A 21,101-nucleotide genomic window follows, 5' to 3' on the forward strand; every position below is an offset into this window, starting at 1 on the left:
AAATTTGAACTTTAATTTATTGTATGTGCACCAAGGCTCAAACAAAGTATTCCTCCTCTCATGCTCATCATTTTCCAAACTTTCGCATTACTTTGCAGAAAGGTATAGTGGAAAATGAGAGGAAAATTGAAAGGAAAATGAGAGAGTATGTGATCGGAACATGTTGCAGGTTGAACTTGAACTTACATTTCTTGCATTTGCACCAAGGTTCATATGACCTCTTTCTTTCTTCACTCGTTTAATTTTTTGGACCATAAGATTGTAGACAGGTTTTTAGATATATGTTTTTAGACAAGTATAGTGGTTATTAATGAGTGGAAAATTATGAAAAGTGAGCAAGAATGGGATTTGCCCATGTTGCAGGTTCAATTTGAACTTCAATTTCTTGTATGTGCACCAAGGCTCATACAACCACTCTATTGCCCCATTCTCTGAATTTATTGGAGCTTTTGCATAGTGTCTTGTGAGGTATAGTAGAGAATGAAATGAGAATGAAATGGAAAGTGAGGGAAAATGTGATCAGAGTGTGTTGCAGACTGAACTTGAATTTACGTTTGTTGCATTTGCACCAAGGCTCATAAGACTTCTTTCTTTTTTCACTCACTTTTTGGGGGCATACGTTTTTAGACAAGTATAGTGGATATTATAATGAGTGGATTATTCTAAAAAGTGAACGAGAATGGGATTGGAGCATGTTGCAGGTTTAACTCGAACTTTAGTTTCTTGTATGTGCATCAAGGCTCCAACAAAGTCTTTCTCCTCCCTTGTCTTCATTTTCCAGGCTTTTGCATGATTTTGCGGACAGGTATAGTGGAGAGGATAATGCGATCTTACAATGAAATCAGATCATGTTGCAAGCTGAATTTAAACTATGATTTCTCATATGAGCACCAAAGCTCAGTGTGCAACCCTACAATGTATCTGGACTCCTGAGAATCTATGATTGACAATATTAGATATTGTTTTCTGTTTTATATATTGTGGATCCAGCAGTATGTCCCCTATATATTCCAATCTGTGTCCTTTGGTCCATTCCTCGCGTGTCTCTTCAATCCCACAAACCTGCAAACTGAAAGAAGCAGAGATAGAAGAAGAAAGAACCAGAAAAGCTCATTGCGTGTTCGGCAGGGATTATCACAAAGCAGGGAGATTCTTCTTTTTCTCCGAACACTGTATACAAATTGAGTTTTCTCCTCTAGGCTTACTGTGAGAGGATAAAGGGAAGGTCTTGTTTATGCATGATGCTGGTGTTCCCCAGAGAGAGAGAAAGAGAGTGAGAGAGGTGGATCACGGTGAGTGGCGGGGCTGTGGGCGGAGGAGAGTTGTTGTCTGTCGCTCTGATTTGTGAAGCACAATAGGGGTAGGAGAGGTGCAAATGGAAAAATCCCTCACCAGTGGAGTGAGGAGGTGTATATGGGGGTGTGTGTGAAAGTGTGTGTGCGAGTGTACGAGCTCTGTCAGATTTCTCTACACCAATGAAAGTTGTTGTGTTTGTGGATGGTGTCAGACTCTGTTTTTAGTAGAGTTTTCATCAAAAACTCTCTAGCTTTACAGCCATTTCCAGATAACTGGCTCTCTGTCACAAAAAAAGCTAGTTTCTGTGAGACCTTTCAAACTTTTCAAAGTCAAAGTGCTGATTTAGGTTTCACACATCCTAACGGAGGCTAAATTCGGGATCAGCACTGATACAAATAGGTGTTTCATAAAAATCTCTGCACCTTGCCGAAAGATTTTCTGAGTTGTTTGAATAAGTCCTAGGTTAGCAAATCTTTTTTTCAAAGTTGGATTTAATTTATAATTCCATCTTTTAAATGAGTTCAAGGGTAACAAGGTTCTTTTTCGTTAAGCCCGTCAATCGTTGACTTGAGATGACTTTGCAGTTCCTGGTATGCTGTTTTTAAACTTGAACCTGAAAAGAGATTTAACTTTAATATTCAGATATTAAATTTTGCTACTTATAAAGCAGAGTGAAAGTGATGAATATGTCTTTTTTCCTTCTTAAATACATAACATGATTTGTTTCTCATCTTTTTTTGTCCTTGTAAAAACTTCTTTACATTTCTTTTTACCATTTGCACTTTACAACCAATATTTTGGCATCCATTTTTTTTGGTTTGTCCTTCTATCTGTCTGTCTGTCATCCTATGTTTGTCTGTCATTTTTTGTCTGTCATTCTATCTGTCTGTCGTCCTATGTTTGTCTGTCATTCTCTGTCTGTCATTCTATCAGTCTGTTGTTTTATGTCTGTCTATCATTCTATGCCTATCTGTCTCTGTCCTTCTCTCTGTCTGTCTTTCTGTCTTTCTGTCTGTCTGTCTGTCTGTCTGTCGTTCTGTCTATCATCCTGTTTGTCTGTCATTCTCTGTTGCCCTGTTTGTCTGTCATCCTGTCTGTCTCTCTGTCGCCCTGTTTGTCTGTCATTTTCTGTTGGTTGTTCTTTGTCTGTCATTCCATCAGTCTGTCTGTTGTTTTATGTCTGTCTGTCATTCTATGTCTGTCTGTCTGTTGTCCTATGTCTCTGTCTGAGTGTCACCCTGTTTGTCTATCATTCTCTGTCTGTCTGTCATTCTGTTTCTCTGTTATTCTCTCTGGTTGTGTGTGTGTGTGTGTGTGTGTGTGTGTGTGTGTGTGTGTGTGTGTGTGTGTGTGTGTGTGTGTGTGTGTGTGTGTGTGTGTGTGTGTGTGTGTGTGTGTGTGTGTGTGTGTGTGTGTGTGTGTGTGTGTGTGTGTGTACCTGGTATTCATCACATTGTGGGGACCAAATGTCCCCACAAGGATAGGAATACCAGTAGATTTTGACCTTGTGGGGACATTTCTCAGGTCCCCATGAGGAAACAGGCTTATAAATCATGCACAATGAGTTTTTTTGAGGAAGTAAAAGTGTGCACAATCTCCTGTGAGGGCTAGGTTTAGGTGTAGGGTAGGTGTAGGGCGATAGAAAGTACGGTTTGTACAGTATAAAAACCATTACGCTTATGGAATGTCCCCATAAAACATGTAAACCCAACATGTGTCTGTGTCTGTCTGTCTGTCTGTCTGTCTGTCTGTCTGTCTGTCTGTCTGTCTGTCTGTCTGTCTGTCTGTCGTTCTATGTCTGTCTGGCTGTGTCGTTCTGTCTGCCTGTTGTTCCATGTCTGTGTTTTTCCTGTCAGTATTCATGACAGAGATTACTTCTGTTTTACTTATTTCACTCAACAGTCAGAGTATCTGTCTCTCTGTCATTTTATGTCTGTCTGTGGCTCTAGCTGTCTATCGTTCTATGTCTGTCTTTCTGTCTGTTGTTCTATGTCTGTCTGTCTGTCTGTCTGCCTGTTGTTCTGTCTGTCTTTTTGTCAATCTTTCTGTCGTTCTGTGTCTGCCTGTTGTTCTATCTGTCTGTTTGTCTGTCAGTATTCTATATATCAGTATATCTTTTTTTTACTTATTTCAATCAGCAGAGTATCCGTTTGTTTGTTTGTTTGTCTGTCTGTCTGTCTGTCTGTTGCTCTGTCTGTCTGTCATTCTATGTCTGCTTGTCTGTCTCTGTCTGTCTGTTGTCTGTCTGTCTGTTGCTCTATCTGTCTGTCTGTCATTCTATGTCTGCTTGTCTGCTTGTCTGTCTGTCTGTCTGTCTGTCTGTCTGTCTGTCTGTCTGTCTGTCTGTCTGTCTGTCTGTCTGCCTGTCTGCCTGCCTGTCTGTCTTCCTGTCATTCTATCTATCTGTCATTCTGTCTTTCATTCTGTGTCTGCCTGCCTGTCTGTCTGTCAGTATTCATGACAGAGATTACTTTTTTTTTTTACTCTTTTTTTTTAGTCAACAGTTAGAGTATCTGTATGTCTGTGAAGCCTGTCAGTAGTTGACTTGAGTTGACTTTGCAGTGTGTTGCAGTCATAGTGTGTTGTTTTCAAACTTGAACCTGAAAAGAGATTTAACTTTAATATTCAGATATTGGATTTTGTAACATATGAAGCAGGGGAAAATAATAAATGTCTTTTTTCCCCTTCTTAAATACACAACATGATTAGTTTAAAATCTTTTGTATCTTTTTAGCATTTGCACTTCACAACCAATATTTTGGAATCACGTTTTTGTGCAAATCTTTTACATCGTATAGCTTCTCATATAGCTCATAATGAACATAAATAAGCATGTTGTGTGACTACTGCGAGGAAGGATTGTTGTAATACTGAATGTGACACGCAGATGCAAGGGACAGATGCTTCAGCATTTGTAAAATAAACAGCTAAATAAATATATAAATAGTGATAATCACTCTAGTTATTATTGCTTGTGTGCCAATGGTGGCACGAATGTGCATTTATTAACCCTAGCTGAGTGCCAAGTGATGATTTCAGACCAGACATAGCCTATTTGTCAAGTGACAATGACAGAAAATTGGAAATGAGTGTTGAATAAGTCAAATTATTTAACAGTAGCCCAATTTAAATAAAAAAGTAAGTATTTTTGCAGTACTTTTTTATGCTTGCATCATGATCTAAGCCAGATATTGGTGGCCTTGACCTTTCTGTTTCTTTCTTCTGTTCTTTCTTTATTTCATTTATTCTTTCATGCTCTTTCTCTTTCCTCTTGACCTTTTATTTTTGTAGATGTTGATTAGCCCCATATCCTCTGTATTCAGCATTGGCATTTCTTAGCATCTGTTTTAGAGCACCAAAGACAGTATGCAATCAGGCATTCCTACTGAGAGCCGCCGAGCGAGAGAGAAAAGATGAGAGAGACAGACAGACGCTACAGGGAGCATTGTTAGGTGTGATTGTTGAAGAGGGACTTCACTGTTTGACACACAATCAAAGTATGTTTGATGGACACCGACGAGAGGAAGAGGAAGGACAAGAAAAGGTCACAAGTTTGTTTTCAGAATATAAAATTTAGATGAAACACACCTGAAAATACTTCAAGAGACAATGAGATTGATTGCTGTGATGTGTTTTGTTCTTTGGACATGCTTAAAAGGATATTTCAACAGTTTCACTCACTTTTCTTTCTCTGAACACATTAGGAGAAGTTCTCAAGAATGTCAATGCTTCTTTTTTCATATAATGAAAGCAGCTTGGACATTGTTATTAACAACTCATTTTGTGTTTTAATGGAAGAAAGAAATTCAGTCAGGATTCAAACGACATTAGAGTGTGTAACTTATGTCATATTTACATTTTTTGGCAGAGCTGTTCCTTTAAGAAAAGTCTTTGAACATCACAAGGAGAAATAAGCAGCATAAGCTTGAGGAAATGCATTGTTACTGTATGTCACAGACTGTTAGCATTGTGCCTGATCTTCTGTTCGTGTGCATGTGTGTGTATGTGTGTATGCTGAGCCTGATGATCAGTGTGCTAAATGAGGCCTGATGGAACCCAGAGACTCCGAAGATATGACACTCCAGGCGCCGCATGAGGGCGAAGCTCTTTAAATGGCTATTTAAGCGAGATGGCTTTATGTGTGTGTTTATTACGTGTGTGTTCAAAAATTGATAAAATATCTTCTGTCGTGTGTATGTTTCTGTGGCCGCAGCCTTGATCATTTCTTAAACACCTGATTTATCTTAATGACTAGAGAACCAATAGATCTGGCTAGAGTCTTTATAGCCACAGATGCTGAAACATCACGGATCTACCTGCATCTGAGGAAGAGAGACAGCGGGAGCAAGCGATAGAGAAATGAGCAATTAAATTACTCCTTAATGCTGTTGTGGTTTTCCTTTTGTTCTTTCATTTTATTTGCTCCCTTGGCTCCTCATTCGGCACTCCAAATTGAATCCAAACAAATAAGAGCGGGTGCTTATGCCGGACCACCAGCTGTGGAGCGTCAGCAGAACACTGCAATACACACTTCATGCCAATCAGTGTCCAATGCTAGTGTGTGTGCTGGAGTGCTGTTTGAGCCATTAGGACATCCTCAACTCATCTTGCTCTGTAGTTGCTGAGATTATTCACTAATTTACCATGTTATCCTTCCTAAAGTGTTTGTTTATTCTGTCTGTCTTTCTATTTGTCTATCTATGTTTGTTTGTCGTTCTATCTCTGTCGTTCTGTTTGTCTCTCTGTCTGTTGTTCTATCTGTCTGTCATTCTATCTGTTTTCTGTTGTCCTATGTTTGTCTGTCGTTCTCTGTCTGTAGTTCTGTCTGTTGTTCTATCTGTCTCTCTGTTGTCCTATGTTTGTCTGTCGTTCTCTGTCTGTCATTCTATGTCTTGTTTGTCTGTCGTTCTGTCTCATTCTATGTCTGTCTCTCTGTCTGTTGTTCTATGTCTGTTTATCGTTTTGTCTCTGTTGTTCGTCTGTCTGCCTGTCTGTCTGTCATTCTATCTCTGTTCTATGTATGTTTGTCTGTCGTCCTATGCTTGTCTGTCATTCTATGTCTGTCTGTCTATCTGTTTTACATTCAATTCAATTCAATTCAAACAGCTTTATTGGCATGACAAAAGCACATTTTGCATTGCCAAAGCATACATAAGAATAGAGAACATATACAACATATGGTAATTTGGAACAATTGAGTTGATTGAAATAACATTTGAAGAAGTAAAATTAAAGGATGGACGTTAGAACAAGAAAGAAAAAAGATAAGAAGGTTATATTATATTAGAAGGTAATAATTGTGTAACAAATTTAGTTATTTAACTTATAAACTGAGAAACTGAAATCAACATATCTACAGTTACGTGTATTGGTTGGTTAGCCTAAGGAGATGGCAGGCAGCTATAAATCTTGCAGCTATATTTGCACATTCAGATTTTTCGCCGAGAATGAAGGGGAGTTTTTCAATTGTGGTGTAATTATTAAATTTGGGAAATATTTTGTTTATTTTGGGATAATACTGGTTTCTGATAGTTTGGTATTTGGGGCATTTTGTGAGAAAGTGTATCTCAGTTTCTATTTCTCCCAGGCTGCAGTGGGAGCAGATTCTCTCTTCACGGGACATTCTATGTCTGTCTGTCTGTCTGTCATCCCATGTTTGTCTGTTGTTCTGTCAGTCTCTGTCTGTCTGTCTGTCTGTCTCATTCTACGTCTGTCTGTCTCTGTCATTCTGTCTGTCTGTCGTTCTGTCTCATTCTATGTCTGTCTTTCATCCTGTGTTTGTCTGTCGTTCTATGTCTGTCTGTCTTTGTCTGTTGCTCTGTCTGTCATCCCATGTTTGTCTGTCGTTCTATGTCAGTCTCTGTCTGTCTTTCTCATTCTACGTCTCTCTGTCTATGTTATTCTGTCTGTCTGTCGTTCTGTCACATTCTACATGTCTTTCATCATGTGTTTGTCTGTCGTTCTATGTCTGTCTGTCATTCTATGTCAGTCTCTGTCTGTCGTTCTGTCTTTCTGTCTCATTCTACGTCTGTCTGTCTTTCGTCCTATGTTTGTCTGTCGTTCTATGTCTGTCTGTCTGTCTGTCGTTCTATCTGTTGTTCTGTCTGTCTGTCATCCTATGTATGTCTGGCATTTTATGTCTGTTGCTCTGTCTGTCTGTCATCCTATGTTTGTCTGTCGTTCTGTCTGTTGCTCTGTCTGTCTGTTATCCTATGTTTGTCGTTCTGTCTGTCTCTCTGTCTGTCATTCTCTGTTTGTCTGTCGTCCATTCTCTGTCTGTCCGTTGTTCTTTGTTTGTCTGTCTGACGTTCTATGTTTGTCTGTCTGACGTTCTATGTTTGTCTGTCTGTCATTCTCTTTCTGTCTGTTGTTCCTTCTGTCTGTCAGTTGTTCTCTCTCTCTCTCTCTCTCTCTCTCTCTCTCTCTCTCTCTCTCTCTGTCGTTCTATGTCTGTCTGTCTGTCTGCCTGCCTGTCGTTCTGGCTGTTTATGTCTACGTGTCTGTCTGTCTGCCTGTCGTTCTGTCTGCCAATCTGTTTGTTTGTCTGTCAGTATTCATGACAGAGATTATTTATTTTTTATTATTTTTTTAAAGCACTGACTTTGATAGTGTAAAACACTGTAAATGCTATCAAAATCTTAATATCATATCTTAATATTAATGTCTCAACCATAAAATAGCTTAACATTGCAACCTCTGAAAAAAGTTATTACACAATTTTTGCACAATTTATCTTGCCTTTAAGATATTTTTAGATATGAGGGGTACAAAAAGTTATAAGATATATAATATTGCAGTATTCGATTTTACCCAAGAGCTCACTGGGGTCATATGCTATCTGGCAAGCAGAACTTATAATGGACCGAAATACCACCCATCTTTAGACACACGGTCAGTTTCGAATGCTTGTGCTGGCTTTGAGTCACAGATCATAAAGTCAAACACTGAAATTCACTCACAACCAAATCCTGTCACATTCACAGAGCGGAGCAGTAGTCAGCTGGCATGCGGTCTAGCCGGATGCTTCATGTTCAATCTGTTTCCCAGTAATTTTATAGCAGAAGCTGATTAGGGTTGAAACAGCATTACAGCCCGTGATTGTGTTGTTTTTTTCTTAGGGGGGGCCGGCTGTGATGAGTGGAGTCCTGAGGTGGATCTCATCACGGACACATTATTGAATTACTGCAGTGGTGAGATGAGATTGGCCCGTGATTGGCTGAAATGGACTTGGAGGGTAATAACATATCAGTGGTGCTGTGGGTATTGACGGGGAGACAGTTTCTTGCTGTTGCTTTCCTCCTTCATGAAGTTGAATTTAGATTTATGAGACAGAAAGTAAGTAAATAGTACTTTTTTTAATATTTAGGTTGAGCTGTTTGCATCCATGTTTGAAGAATTTAAAGTCGAACGGTGAATAACAAGGTAAAGAGAGCGCCGATAAAACTTTTTATTTGCATTTCTGAAGTTCTCCGGTTTATCTTAAGGGTAGATTGTTGTAGCTGTTATCAGACAGAGGGCAGACACATAATTACAGACTTTGTCTGAGTGAGCTTGTGTGTCTGTGTTTCACAACCTGTGCTAATTTTAATCAGCGAGCCCGTCATCACCGTGGCTGTCACAGGCTTGTTTACCTTTCATTTGGGAGCTGCGTGATTGAAGGAGAAGTGGTGTGGGGGGGAGGGAAAGGTGAAGGAGAGGACAGAGAACAAGGGTGGTGATGATGATGGTGATGATGATGATGATGTCTAGATGAGTGGAACAGCCTTTTAAACACAATCACAATCACTGGCTCTCTGGTTCTAAATCAGGGGAGCTTGAGAGGGCAGCAGAGACCCATGTTCCTGTCCTCCAGTTACAGTGAGACTCAACAGAGGTGGCCTAAGGGGGAAAGAGAGACACAGAGAGAGCGATGGACAGACAACACAACCAGAAATGGCTAAACCCAGGGTTAATGTAATCATGGGTTATTTGTTGCATGTTTTACACTGTTCACACTTATCCTGGGTCAGAATTAGTACTCTGGCTACTTCAGGTTTTGATGATTTACACTGTACATCCTGTTCTTTTTTGTTTTTTGTTTTTAAATTGATTATCTGATTTTTCAAGCCACGTTAGTGTGCATGCCTTCACATCAGTACAGATATTTAAAATCAGAATTATTTCAGGCTTCCCACAGGTCCTTGAAATCCTTTCAGTTTGTCAATCTGAAAAAACATTCAAGGCCCTGGAAAGTGTTTGAAAATAAACATACATAGGTACAGGTCCTTGAAATGGCTTCAATCTATTTTGTGCAAGACATTTTCTGGAAAAAGTTCCATTTTATTCTCTCCGGTCTGCTAATATGTTATTTCACCAACACTTTGTTGCCTTTGCATACTAGCTCACTTGATTTACGTTAGTTAAACTGTTTCCCGCATGAGGTACTTTGTGTTGTACATACAACTAATATGATGATACCCCAACGTTTCACAGACACACTGTGAAACATTGCAAAAGTAGGCTGAAACCAGTGTTGCCAAGTCCACGGTTTTCCCGCGGAATTGGGCTACTTTAACACTGTTGCCGTGAGTTGTTTTTCATGTCCGCAGGTTAAAGCGACCCCACACTGTAAAAAGTTTTCACCAGTTTCAACTAAAAAACTTAAGTTCATCAGCTGCCTTAAAACTTTTAGTTAAATCAACCTCAAAGTACAAGTCATTTTAACTCATTTTATTGTCGTGAGTTGAAATGACTTGTAGTTTTAAGTTGGTTTAACTTAAAATTTTAAAGCAGCTGCTAATCTTAAGTTTTTAAGTTGAAACTAAGGAAAACTTTTTACTGTGCAGTGAAGTGATATTTAGCCCCTGGAATATGAATTTACCAGGTGAACCCTGTCAAAAAAACTTATATTTTACCCCCCAGAACGCAGTTTACACCCAGGGACCTCTCTTGGGCTAGTTTTGAGTGGCAATTGGGCTGATTTTTTGTTGCGAAAACCTGGCACCCCTGGCTGAAACCGCTGAAACGTGATGCCTGGAAAATAAAAGTTTCAAGTTATTTGGCTCACCAAAGAAGTTTTTTTTTAAACTTCTGGTTACATAAGCCTAAGCTCTTTTTAATAAAATCCATAAAAGTTAATATCAGATCATTTTAGAATACAGTATAGGATGTACTGAATATTCTTCAGTTTTATGCAAAACTGAAACACGACAAATAGAATATTAGATCTCTGTAATATGATAAAAAAAAATACAAAAAAATAAAAACAGCTGAAGTTTTTATGATTTATATAGTTATTTCTTACACAGATGCATAGATTTGCTTCAGAAGGCCTTTATTAACCTTGTGGAGCCGTGTGAAGTACTTTTATGATGGATGGATGCACTTTATTTGCTTCAAAATCTCAACACCCATTCACGGTCATTATAAAAGCTTGGAAGAGCCAGGATATTTTTTAATATTACTCCGATTGTATTATTATTCCTTTTTATTTCAATTTAATTAAGACTTGTGATGAGAAAGAAAGAAACTGTGAGTGAAAAAGAAACAGGAGTGTGTGGAAAGAGCCAGACAGCTGAAATAAGAGGGTGTGTGCTATTATAGGCATGAGTGTCTGATTGGAAGTGGAGGGGTTGACTTTATTTTCTTACTTGTAATGGAGTCAATGAAGCAGTAGTGATGGCTCGGTAATCAGGGCTGTTAGACGGAGGCCAGATATGCCATTATTTTTAGGGAGAAGCAGCTCATGGTCAATCCAATCAACAGCTTGGCTTTACTACCTTCATTGTCTTGCGTTTTTGACCTTGTGAGACATCCGTTGGTGCTAGAGTTGTTTCAGTGAGCGTAAAAAAAAAGAGTTGGATTTATAGACCTATTCATGATTGTCTGGACTTCAGATTTTATATTCAGGATGAATTCAAACCTGCATCTTCTGATTGAGCACCACATCTTAACTTGTCTTGAGCATGTGGACTAATCGCTAGGCCATGGATCCTGACAAAAAGCAAGTTGTTTTTCCTCTAGGTGCAAAGAGTCAGAGCTTATCAAAAATTAATGTTTAAAAGCATCTCATCCGAAGCGAGGGGAATTGCCCACCATGACACAATTAATAATTTATCCAACTCTATTTTCACAATTATGTATTCATTCATTAATTTGTTTAATTGTCATATTGGTGCATTGTCAACAGACTGAGCTAGTGGTGTCGGCTCTCTCCTGGCCAGAAATATTGGAATATTGTCCCCTCAAATGAGTTTTAATAATAGAGGAGCCTCATCAGAAGCCAATCAGACATGAAGACATGGCAGAGGAATTATAACCAGGCCGACTGGGAAGTCATGAATTATTGAAAATTGGCCTGTTCCTTTTTCAAGTTGGAGGTTTCTGCCTGACAGCACTGATTGGCCACACACGCACACACCTGTCGATCTTCATTCTGTTTTGTTAGGAGAAACCTGGCAGCTGGTATGGGTTTGTGCTGTGTAGTCTGTCTGTCTGTGGCAGCTCAACTGATAACTAACCCACGGAGACCAAAACCAGAACACTGTGCAAACAGAGACTGGACTGTGCCATGTGTTCATGTGTGTTTTTTAAGTATGTGTTTATGTTGTGGGAAAGCCTTGTCTGATTAAGAAGTAATTGGACACTTAAGCCAAACTTAAAAGTGTATGAGTGTCATTGCGGTACTTGACAAAATATCAAAGCACTTTACTATTATTTTATATAGTGCGTTAAATGCGTTATGCGTTTTTGATATTAATGTATTAATTTGATTTTAATTCATCATATTTTAATACAATAATACATATTTTTATTATTAATATTGTTATTGTTGTTAAAATAATAATAATATGAATAATTTATAATATTATGTTATACTACTACTACTACTAATAATAATTTATAGTAATATTTTAATATAATAAAACAGAGCATCTGATAATAATATTATTAACGTATAATACTATTTTAATATACTACTACCACTACTACTAATGCAGCTTATTTTAAGTAATATTTTACAGTAACAATAATTTATAACAAAATTGTAATATACTACAAATTAAACTATACTATTACTAATTTTTAATAATGATAATAATATTGTCATTGCTGTAATAATAATAGAATACTAAGTAATAAAATATGCACTGTCTATAATCATTTATAATAATATTTTAATATAATAAAAACAATATAATGCATCTATTTTAATAATAATAATGTTAATATAATAATAATAATAATTTATATATTTTTAATATACTACTACTACTACTACTACTACTAGTTTATAGTAATATTTTAATATAATAATAATAATAATATACTAAGTTATAACATACACATTGTCCATAATCATTTATAATAATATTTGAGTATAATGAAACACTGCATCTATTTTAATAATAATAATAATAATAATAATAAAAATAAAATAATGATTATTATTGTTATTGTAATAATAATAATAATTGTTATTATTATGTTAAAAATACTATAAATTATTATTATTATTAGTATTATATTAATATAATAATAATAATAATAATAATAATAATAATAATAATAATAATAATGACAATAATAATACAATACTAAGTAATAAAATATGCACTTTCCATAGCAATAAAAATAATAATATTAATGGTGGTAATAATAATAATTTATAATAATATTTTAATATAAAACTACTACTAATAAAAATATTTTATAGTAATATTTTAATATAATAATTATAATGATATTTATTTATAATAAAATAATAATAATAAAAATACAAAATAAATAAAATGATAACTTATTTATAAATAATAATAATAATAATAATAATAATAATAATAATATTAATAAAATACAAAGCAATACAATATGCTTTGCCCATAATAATAATAATAATAATAATAATAATAATAATAATAATAATAATAATAATAATAATAATAATAATCTGTATTTATTATTATTACCATTATCACTATTTTAAACAATTAGATAAACAATATACCCAATATGCACAAAATTAAAATGTTTCAAAATAATTAGTATAAAACAATATATGCACTGTTTAAAATTAATAAAATAACAAATGGTGTTCAACAACAACAACAACTATAATTTTATTATTATTATTATTATTATTATTATTATTATTATTATACACTGTTTAAAGTGAAATTTGTTGTGAACTTGAGAAGCTCTGACCACCTACATTCACAATAACAATTATTTTGGTACCAGTAAGCTGCAGAACTGGCTAATAAAAGCTGTGATAGATCTAAGGAACTGAATCTGCAGATGCCACTTGGTTTGATATTTAGCACTGAATGCAGTGACATTCATACATGCCTCAGTTTCACTTAAGAGTGCAAATACTTTGGAGCCACTATATATTTGTCCTTGAATGCTTTCATGAAAGTACGAGTGTAATTTCTGTGCTGCACATGTTAACAGGTCTGCCACAGTACTGTGTCATACTGCAGTGCGATTGATTTTGTTGTTGATGTCCACAGCAGTGACGCATAGTAGCTGGATCAAAGTTGGCAGTTTGGTTTACACAACCAGTGTGCCTCCAATATTGACATTCACTGTAAATGAGCGATCACCAATCTGTTGCTGATGTTTCTGCTGTCACACACATACTCTACAGCAGACTTTTCAGCCTGATTGCATGACCTCACACATTGACATGTATTTATTTCTTTCTCTCTCTCACACACACACACACACACACACACACACACACACACACACACACACACACAAATGCACGGATTGAGCCACTGGGACGGCTTGTATTAGCGAAGGCACTACACGTTTCTCGGCTGTAGATCCGGGCAGGGACAGAGTACATCTCAGATCAAACCATTTCTAATCAAACCCACGAAAGTGTAGCTAATGCAATTTCACTAAGTCACTGGCTGGCTTGATTGCATGGGGGCCGACATGAGTGGGAGGTGTGTGTGCATGCGCAGTCACGCACTTTTCTCTCATCAAGTCTGACTTGCACAATACGTGCACTTTCTTGTACGTTGCTTTGGTTTGAGAGCATCTGCCAAGAATAGAAATGTAAATTTGATGTAAAGGCGCATACGCACCCTCACTCCAATCCTAGATTAGTGACATTCACAGGGGGCCAGGCCATAACGCCTCTCATACACACTCGCACAATCTTATGCACACATAGATTATCAAAAGAAAACACGCTTTAGCATAATAATAAACCGCCAACAGATGTCGAGGCACATAATAATAAACTGGACTGGCTAACTTGTCGCCATTTGTTTAGTTTTTGACTGTTAAAATGTTGAAATAACTTGTTAAACTGTTGTGAATGATTGTTTAGATTTCACACAGCAGATGTTGGCCAGTTGCTTTTCCATTCGAAGTCTGTTGTGCTGGCAAAATTTTAATGGACCTTCATTAATATGTACTGTAAGGTTCTGAATAATGATTTGAGTCAGGCCAGGCTGGCAACGGATGACATTTTCTCCTCTTTCTTTGCCATTAAGTGTAACTGCACAATCTGGATGCGTAACTCTTTGACCTGCTGGCTATCACATCTTTCATTTATGTGTTTTTAATTAGTGGTCAACTGGTTTGGGTTTTTTAATGGCTCGTACTGATATCTAGAGGGCAAGATGGTATATGATACCATTTAATGAGAGCAAATTAATGATAACACAAGATGCACAAATTAAATGAGCACTTGTTTTACATAATATTTACTTAAATTTAATACAAAAATATTTATAAACACTAAGTAGAGGACAATATGGAAGCCCGTTTCCGCCTCTGAATAAAAAAACAAAAATGTCATTCCGACTTTTTATCTCACAATTTTTTTTATTTTTTTATTTTTTATTTATTTATTTTTTTTAAATTGCGAGTTTTTAAAACATATGGCTTTTTTTAACCCTCATAATTGAACTAAGTCTGAATTGCGAGTTTATGTCTCACAATTCTGAGAAAAAACTCAGAATTGCGAGAAAAAAACGTCCAAATTGCGAGATATAAACTCGGAATTGTGAGAAAAAAGTAAAAATTGTGAGATGCAAACTTGGACTTGTGAGAACAAGTCAAAATTACGAGATACAAGCTCAAAATTGAGATACAAACTAGCATTTGTGAGAAAAAAAGTCAGAATTCAGTCAGTCAGAATAGTTTTTCTCGCAATTCAGGCTTTATTTCTCGCAATTGCAAGTTTATATCTCACAATTCTGAGAAAAAAGTCAGAATTGTGAGATATAAACTCAGAATTGTGAGGAAAAAAAAGTCACAGTTGTGAGATACAAACTCAGAATTTTGAGAAAAAAAGTCAGAATTCAGAGTTTTTATCTCACAATTCAGGCTTTATTTCTCGCAATTGTGAGTTTATCTCTATCTGAGATATAAAAAATCTATCTGAGAAAACAAAGTCAGAATTGCAAGATATGAACTCTGAATTGCAAGAAAAAAGTCCGAATTTTGAGATTCAAACACGGAATTGTCAGACTAAAAGTCAAAATTGCGAGATACAAACTCACATTTGTGAGAAAAAAGTCAGAATTGTGAGATGCAAACTCAAAACTGCAAGAAAAAAAGTTAAAATTGCAAGATAAAAATTTGCATTTATTAGAAAAAGTCAGAATTCTATTTTTTTTTTCTTGAATTTGAGATTTTATCTCACAATTCAGGCTTTATTAAAAAGTCAGAATTGCTAGATATAAACTCAGAATTCTGAGAAATTAAGTCAGAATTGCTAGATATAAACTCTGAATTGTGAGACAAAAAGTCAAAATTGCGAAATAAAACTTGCATTTGTAAGAAAAAAAGACAGAATTCTGAGTTTTTATCTCGCAATTCAGGCTTTATTTTTCGCAATTGTGAGTTTATCTGTTACAATTCTGAGAAAAAAAAAGTCAGAATTGCTAGATATAAACTCGGAATTGTGAGAAGTCGTCAAAAATTGTGCAATGCAAACTCAGAATTGTGAGAAAAAAGTCAAAACTGCTAGATACAAACTTGCATTTGTAAGAAAAAAGACAGAATTCTCTGTTTTTATCTCGCAATTCAGGCTTTATTTCTTGCAATTGCAAAATCTCACAATTCTGAGAAAAAAGTCCGAATTGCGAAATATGGAAATTTTAAGAAATGAACTTGGAATTATGAGGGAAAAAGTCCAAATTGAAAGATACAAACTTGGAATTGCAATAAAAAAGCCAGAATTCTTTTTATCGGACAATTCAGGCTTTATTTCTTGTAATTGTGAGCTTATATGATCCAAACGGTCTGAAACAGGTCAGAATTAAGTTAAGATCTCACAATTCTGTCTTCATAATTTGCAATTGCAAGTTTGTCATGCAATTTTAAGAAAGAAAAATCTGAATTGTGAGTTTATATAACAATTTTGGGATAAAAGTTACAATTGCAAGATGTAAATTCGCAATTGTGACAACCAATTTTTATTTGATTTCTACCTATTTTTTTTCCTTTAAATGGTTGAATTTATGCATTTTTATCATACAACTGTTGTAACACTTCTGTCCTCCTTTTCACTGTTTTTCTCTCCTCCCGTCGCTCGTCTAGGTCAGAGTCAGCGTGTGCGGTGGCAGCTGTGTTTTCTTGTTTTGCTGTTGTAATTGAGTCTTAATCGAATTAGCGGGAGAGAGATTGGCTATATTGAGAGTAAAAGAGAAACAGGAAGCTAAGGAAGACAAAGATGAGTTCCCTTTCCAGAGCAACAACTTTGAAAAACAGCCAACGCTCCAACCAGAAAGCTTTTAGAGCGGATAAAGAATCCTCTTGTCTTTTTAATGAGAAAAGGGGTGGAAATGAAATAAGAGAGAGCGAGTGCTTTTCATCAGAACGAGCTCCATGAAGAATCTCATGAAGGTGGAAACGACAAGAACGGCAGCGGGAGGTGCGTTCGGATGCTGGACAGGTGCGCGGCAGGGTTTTTAGTGCAGTGAAAGGTGAACCCATTTCTCATTTGAAGCACGTCCTGTCTCCCAAAACAATGAACACAGGATGACTCGGGCTTCCAGCTTTGCGATTAAACCCGTACCAGTGAGTCTGAGATCACAGCGTTGGAGACAAATCATACAAGCGCACTCCTTTGCTTCACTTGTAATTCCACGGCAGCCCGAATCCATCACATGTGCTTCATGTGCGTCTTTATATTTGTGTTCCTGGGCTTGGACTCATTTCCCATCCCCTGGGCAAGAAATCTCATGTAACAACTGACTGATAAAAGCAATTAAAGTGTGTGTGTGATGTGCACACGAGTGTCTCAGATGTGTGTTTGTCAGGATAGCGGTGCCCAGGCTTAGTGCTACGTAGTTACAGCAGACTCTCCAGTGGCAATCTCAAAGGGCTGTGAAATTTTAATGAATAACATTGTCACAGTGCAAGAGAGATGCCAGTGGGCCGCCACACGCACGCACACACCTTCGGTCCACCCGGGAATCTTCTTATTGATGGCAGACTTGATTCTCTTGCTGTCAATTATATTGATTACTTGTGGATGAGTGGAGCTAATAAGGATTGGAGCTCACTTCATTTTTTTGGGGCCTGCCTCATCATGAGAGAGTTACACAGCCATGATTTTCTTATTAACCCTGTTAGCGCAGGACTACGCGCAGACACAGAGGGGCAAATGGGAGGGAGAGGAGGGGCTGTCTCTTATCTCTCTATCTGGCTTGTTATAAATTGCAGTGATTTGACAATATTACTTTTATAGTTCTCTACATTATTGGATTTGCTTTGCTTTCGTATTGCTAAAAGGTGAGCGCTACCATCAGTCCTGTGTCATGCCAACAGTAAAGTATCCTGAGACCATTCATGTGTGGGGTTGCTTCTCATCCAAGGGAGTGGGCTCACTCACAATTTTGCCCAAAACACAGCCATGAATAAAGAATGGTACCAAAACACCCTTCAACAGCAACTTCTTCCAACAATCCAACAACAGTTTGGTGAAGAACAATGCATTTTCCAGCAAGATGGAGCACCGTGCCATAAGGCAAAAGTGATAACTAAGTGGCTCGGGGACCAAAACGTTGAAATTTTGGGTCCATGGCCTGGAAACTCCCCATTGAGAACTTGTGGTCAATCCTCAAGAGGTGGACAAACAAAAACCCACTAATTCTGACAAACTCCAAGAAGTGATTATGAAAGAATGGGTTGCTATCAGTCAGGATTTGGCCCAGAAGTTGATTGAGAGCATGCCCAGTCGAATTGCAGAGGTCCTGAAAAAGAAGGGCCAACACTGCAAATACTGACTCTTTGCACAAATGTCATGTAATTGTCGATAAAAGCCTTTGAAACGTATGAAGTGCTTGTAATTATATTTCAGTGCATCACAGAAACAACTGAAACAAAGATCTAAAAGCAGTTTAGCAGCAAACTTTGTGAAAACTAATATTTGTGTCATTCTCAAAACTTTTGGCCATGACTGTATACAGACTCCTTAGCCCATTGTAATGAGTTTCACTTTTAGTGTTTTGAGCCATGAGTGTTGTTTTTAAGGCACAGTTTCAACTTTAATGAAGTTTAATTTCTCAAAACACCTGCGTTCGGTTGTATTCTGTCACACTGCGCATCTCATGTTTGGAAGAAACAATTTCAGTTTAATCGTTTCTTCCTGTGTCTCTCTATCCAGGTGGAGCTGATGATAACCTGATTGAGGGAGGAGAGACTAAGTTCCTGTGTAAACCAGGAGCCAGAAATATTACGGTCATCTTTCAGCCACTGCTTAGGTAGGTCCTGTTCACAAATGCAAGTGTCAGCCAAACATGCTTTATAAAGCTGCATCTCAGCAAGCTATTTAAACTCTCCCCTGCTTCATCTGTCTCCTCGGTCATAGCATGTGACCATTTTTTTCCCCCCTTCCTTTCATATTTTTCATGGCCGGCGGCCATTACCGTGTCATTACTGAGCCCCTGCCATTGATTTTGATTTGTTCTGACGGTATCAATTGGAGCGTTCCGTTTAGGACCGCTCCGCATTCAATTTTCCTTTCAATCTCCTAATCTATTGGATCATCGGTCCAGCCCACTAATGCCCTGTCATATTACCGCTCTAATACAGAGACATATCCCAAGCATGGTTGTCCTGCCCACAACGTGACTGGACTTCCCGATATTCCTATTGCTCGCAATTACATCCGAGCCGCGGTTCATCGATTTTTTTTTTGGTATTTATTTATTTATTTTCCCAGAGATGGTCACTGTCACTCTCAGATGGCTCGATGTTATTTTGTCCTGGATTTTGTCCTCTTTTAAACCGTTTAGCTCTGATCTTCATTGTTAATCTGAGCATGAAACTATCTAATTTGTCAGTTTTGTCATAACGGTACCAACTCGCTGCTTGTTGTCTTTTTTTAGCCCAACTGCTTCTCAGGTCTGTCCTCATTATGTTATATATCAATCACTCCAATAGTGATGAACTTATGTTGAGTTTACCAAACTTTCCTTGCAACAAGTGCATACTATCCCCATTTAGTCTATCACAAAATTGTATTTCTGGATATAAAAGCATCAGCCCTGTTGCTAGCAGTCATTTGGGGAAAATGCATCTTTTGGCCTGCTGTGATTCTGGCTCGATTGCAGATATTTTACAGTACGCCCACTATGAAGAGGAGGCACCTGCTGCACTGATGTATTCTAGCCGTGTTCATTAATCTAAATGAGCTGCTCTCAGTGTTCATGTGAGCAGGGCGACAGCAGCAGGGGATGGGCAGAGGGCGTGTCAGACAGCTGTCCGTCTGAGATGAATGGCAGGCGGATCATCGCTCCGACAGTATGGACAGCTCATCTGGTCCCTGCTGGGGTGACGGACCGAACAAATGAATGCATGAATAAGCGAGTGACTGCTCTGCACCTTTTGCCTGCCGCTACATAATGGCTGCTATCAGTCATAGTCCTCTGCGAGGAGCCCGATGTGTGGCCGCCCGTCCTTGGCTGCGTTCAGGGGACTTAATGCTTTGCTGCACTGATACACGTTCAAACCTATGAGGACTGTAATTTCTGGAGAAAGATTTCCTTGTAGCCATCTTTGCTTTTGGGAATGTACTTCCAGACAGTTACTAATGTGACTAATCACTTAGTTCAGAATCATATTTTTTAGCTTTTGATTTATTTTAGTCTAAAAATTATTTTGTTTCAGCGAAGTCTAACTAAATTGACATGTTTTGGTTCATTGCGTTCAGCATTTTGGTTTACAATATGTAAAATAAGGGCTTAATCGGGAAAACTGGCTGCAGTGTAAACATATAATACATATTTAGCACTCTTGTTTTTTTTTCTTCTCCTAATTTCTTTTGTAATACTTAAGACTGGGTTATTATTAACTAAAATTGAAACTAAAGCTAAAATTAAAACCAGAAAAAATTGTTACTTGGAAAAAAAATGTCAACTGAAATAAAATCAAATAAAAAATAAATAAAATAAACAGACAAATAAATAAATAAGAAAATACTTTATTTTTTAACTTTTTTCTACACAATACAATTACTAGTTTAACTTAAAAAAAACTTCTAAAATGTTAGTAAAAACTGTGAGTGATGCTAAAAAACTGTTATAAGAGTAAATTTGTATGTTTTGTAAAATGTATTTGTAATCATAATTTGCACACTAAAAGTTTTAACCTTTTATAAAATACATTTTTGTGTATATATATATAATATTTACACAATACAATTACTAAAACTTTAGCTAAAATGAAAATGGAAAATAAAAACGTATTCAAAATATTAGTAAAAACTAAGAGTGATTCTAAAAAAAAACTGAGTAATCCGTTTGTAAACTAATTGTAATCATATTTTGCACACCAAACATTTTAACCTTTTC

At 36.8% G+C, this 21,101-nt stretch overlaps 1 protein-coding gene across 1 annotated transcript in view; it reads left to right on the forward strand.

Moving 5' to 3' along the window:
- exoc4 (exocyst complex component 4) overlaps nucleotides 1–21,101 on the forward strand; it is a 147,119-nt gene that overhangs the window by 38,178 nt on the left and 87,840 nt on the right. Inside the window, exon 8 of the mRNA XM_073838059.1 lies at nucleotides 18,914–19,010. Within this exon, the coding sequence (XP_073694160.1) occupies nucleotides 18,914–19,010 (97 nt within the window). The remainder of the gene's footprint in view (nucleotides 1–18,913; nucleotides 19,011–21,101) is intronic.

Source organism: Garra rufa, chromosome 4, assembly GCF_049309525.1.
Source record: "Garra rufa chromosome 4, GarRuf1.0, whole genome shotgun sequence".
Lineage (NCBI taxonomy): Eukaryota > Metazoa > Chordata > Actinopteri > Cypriniformes > Cyprinidae > Garra > Garra rufa.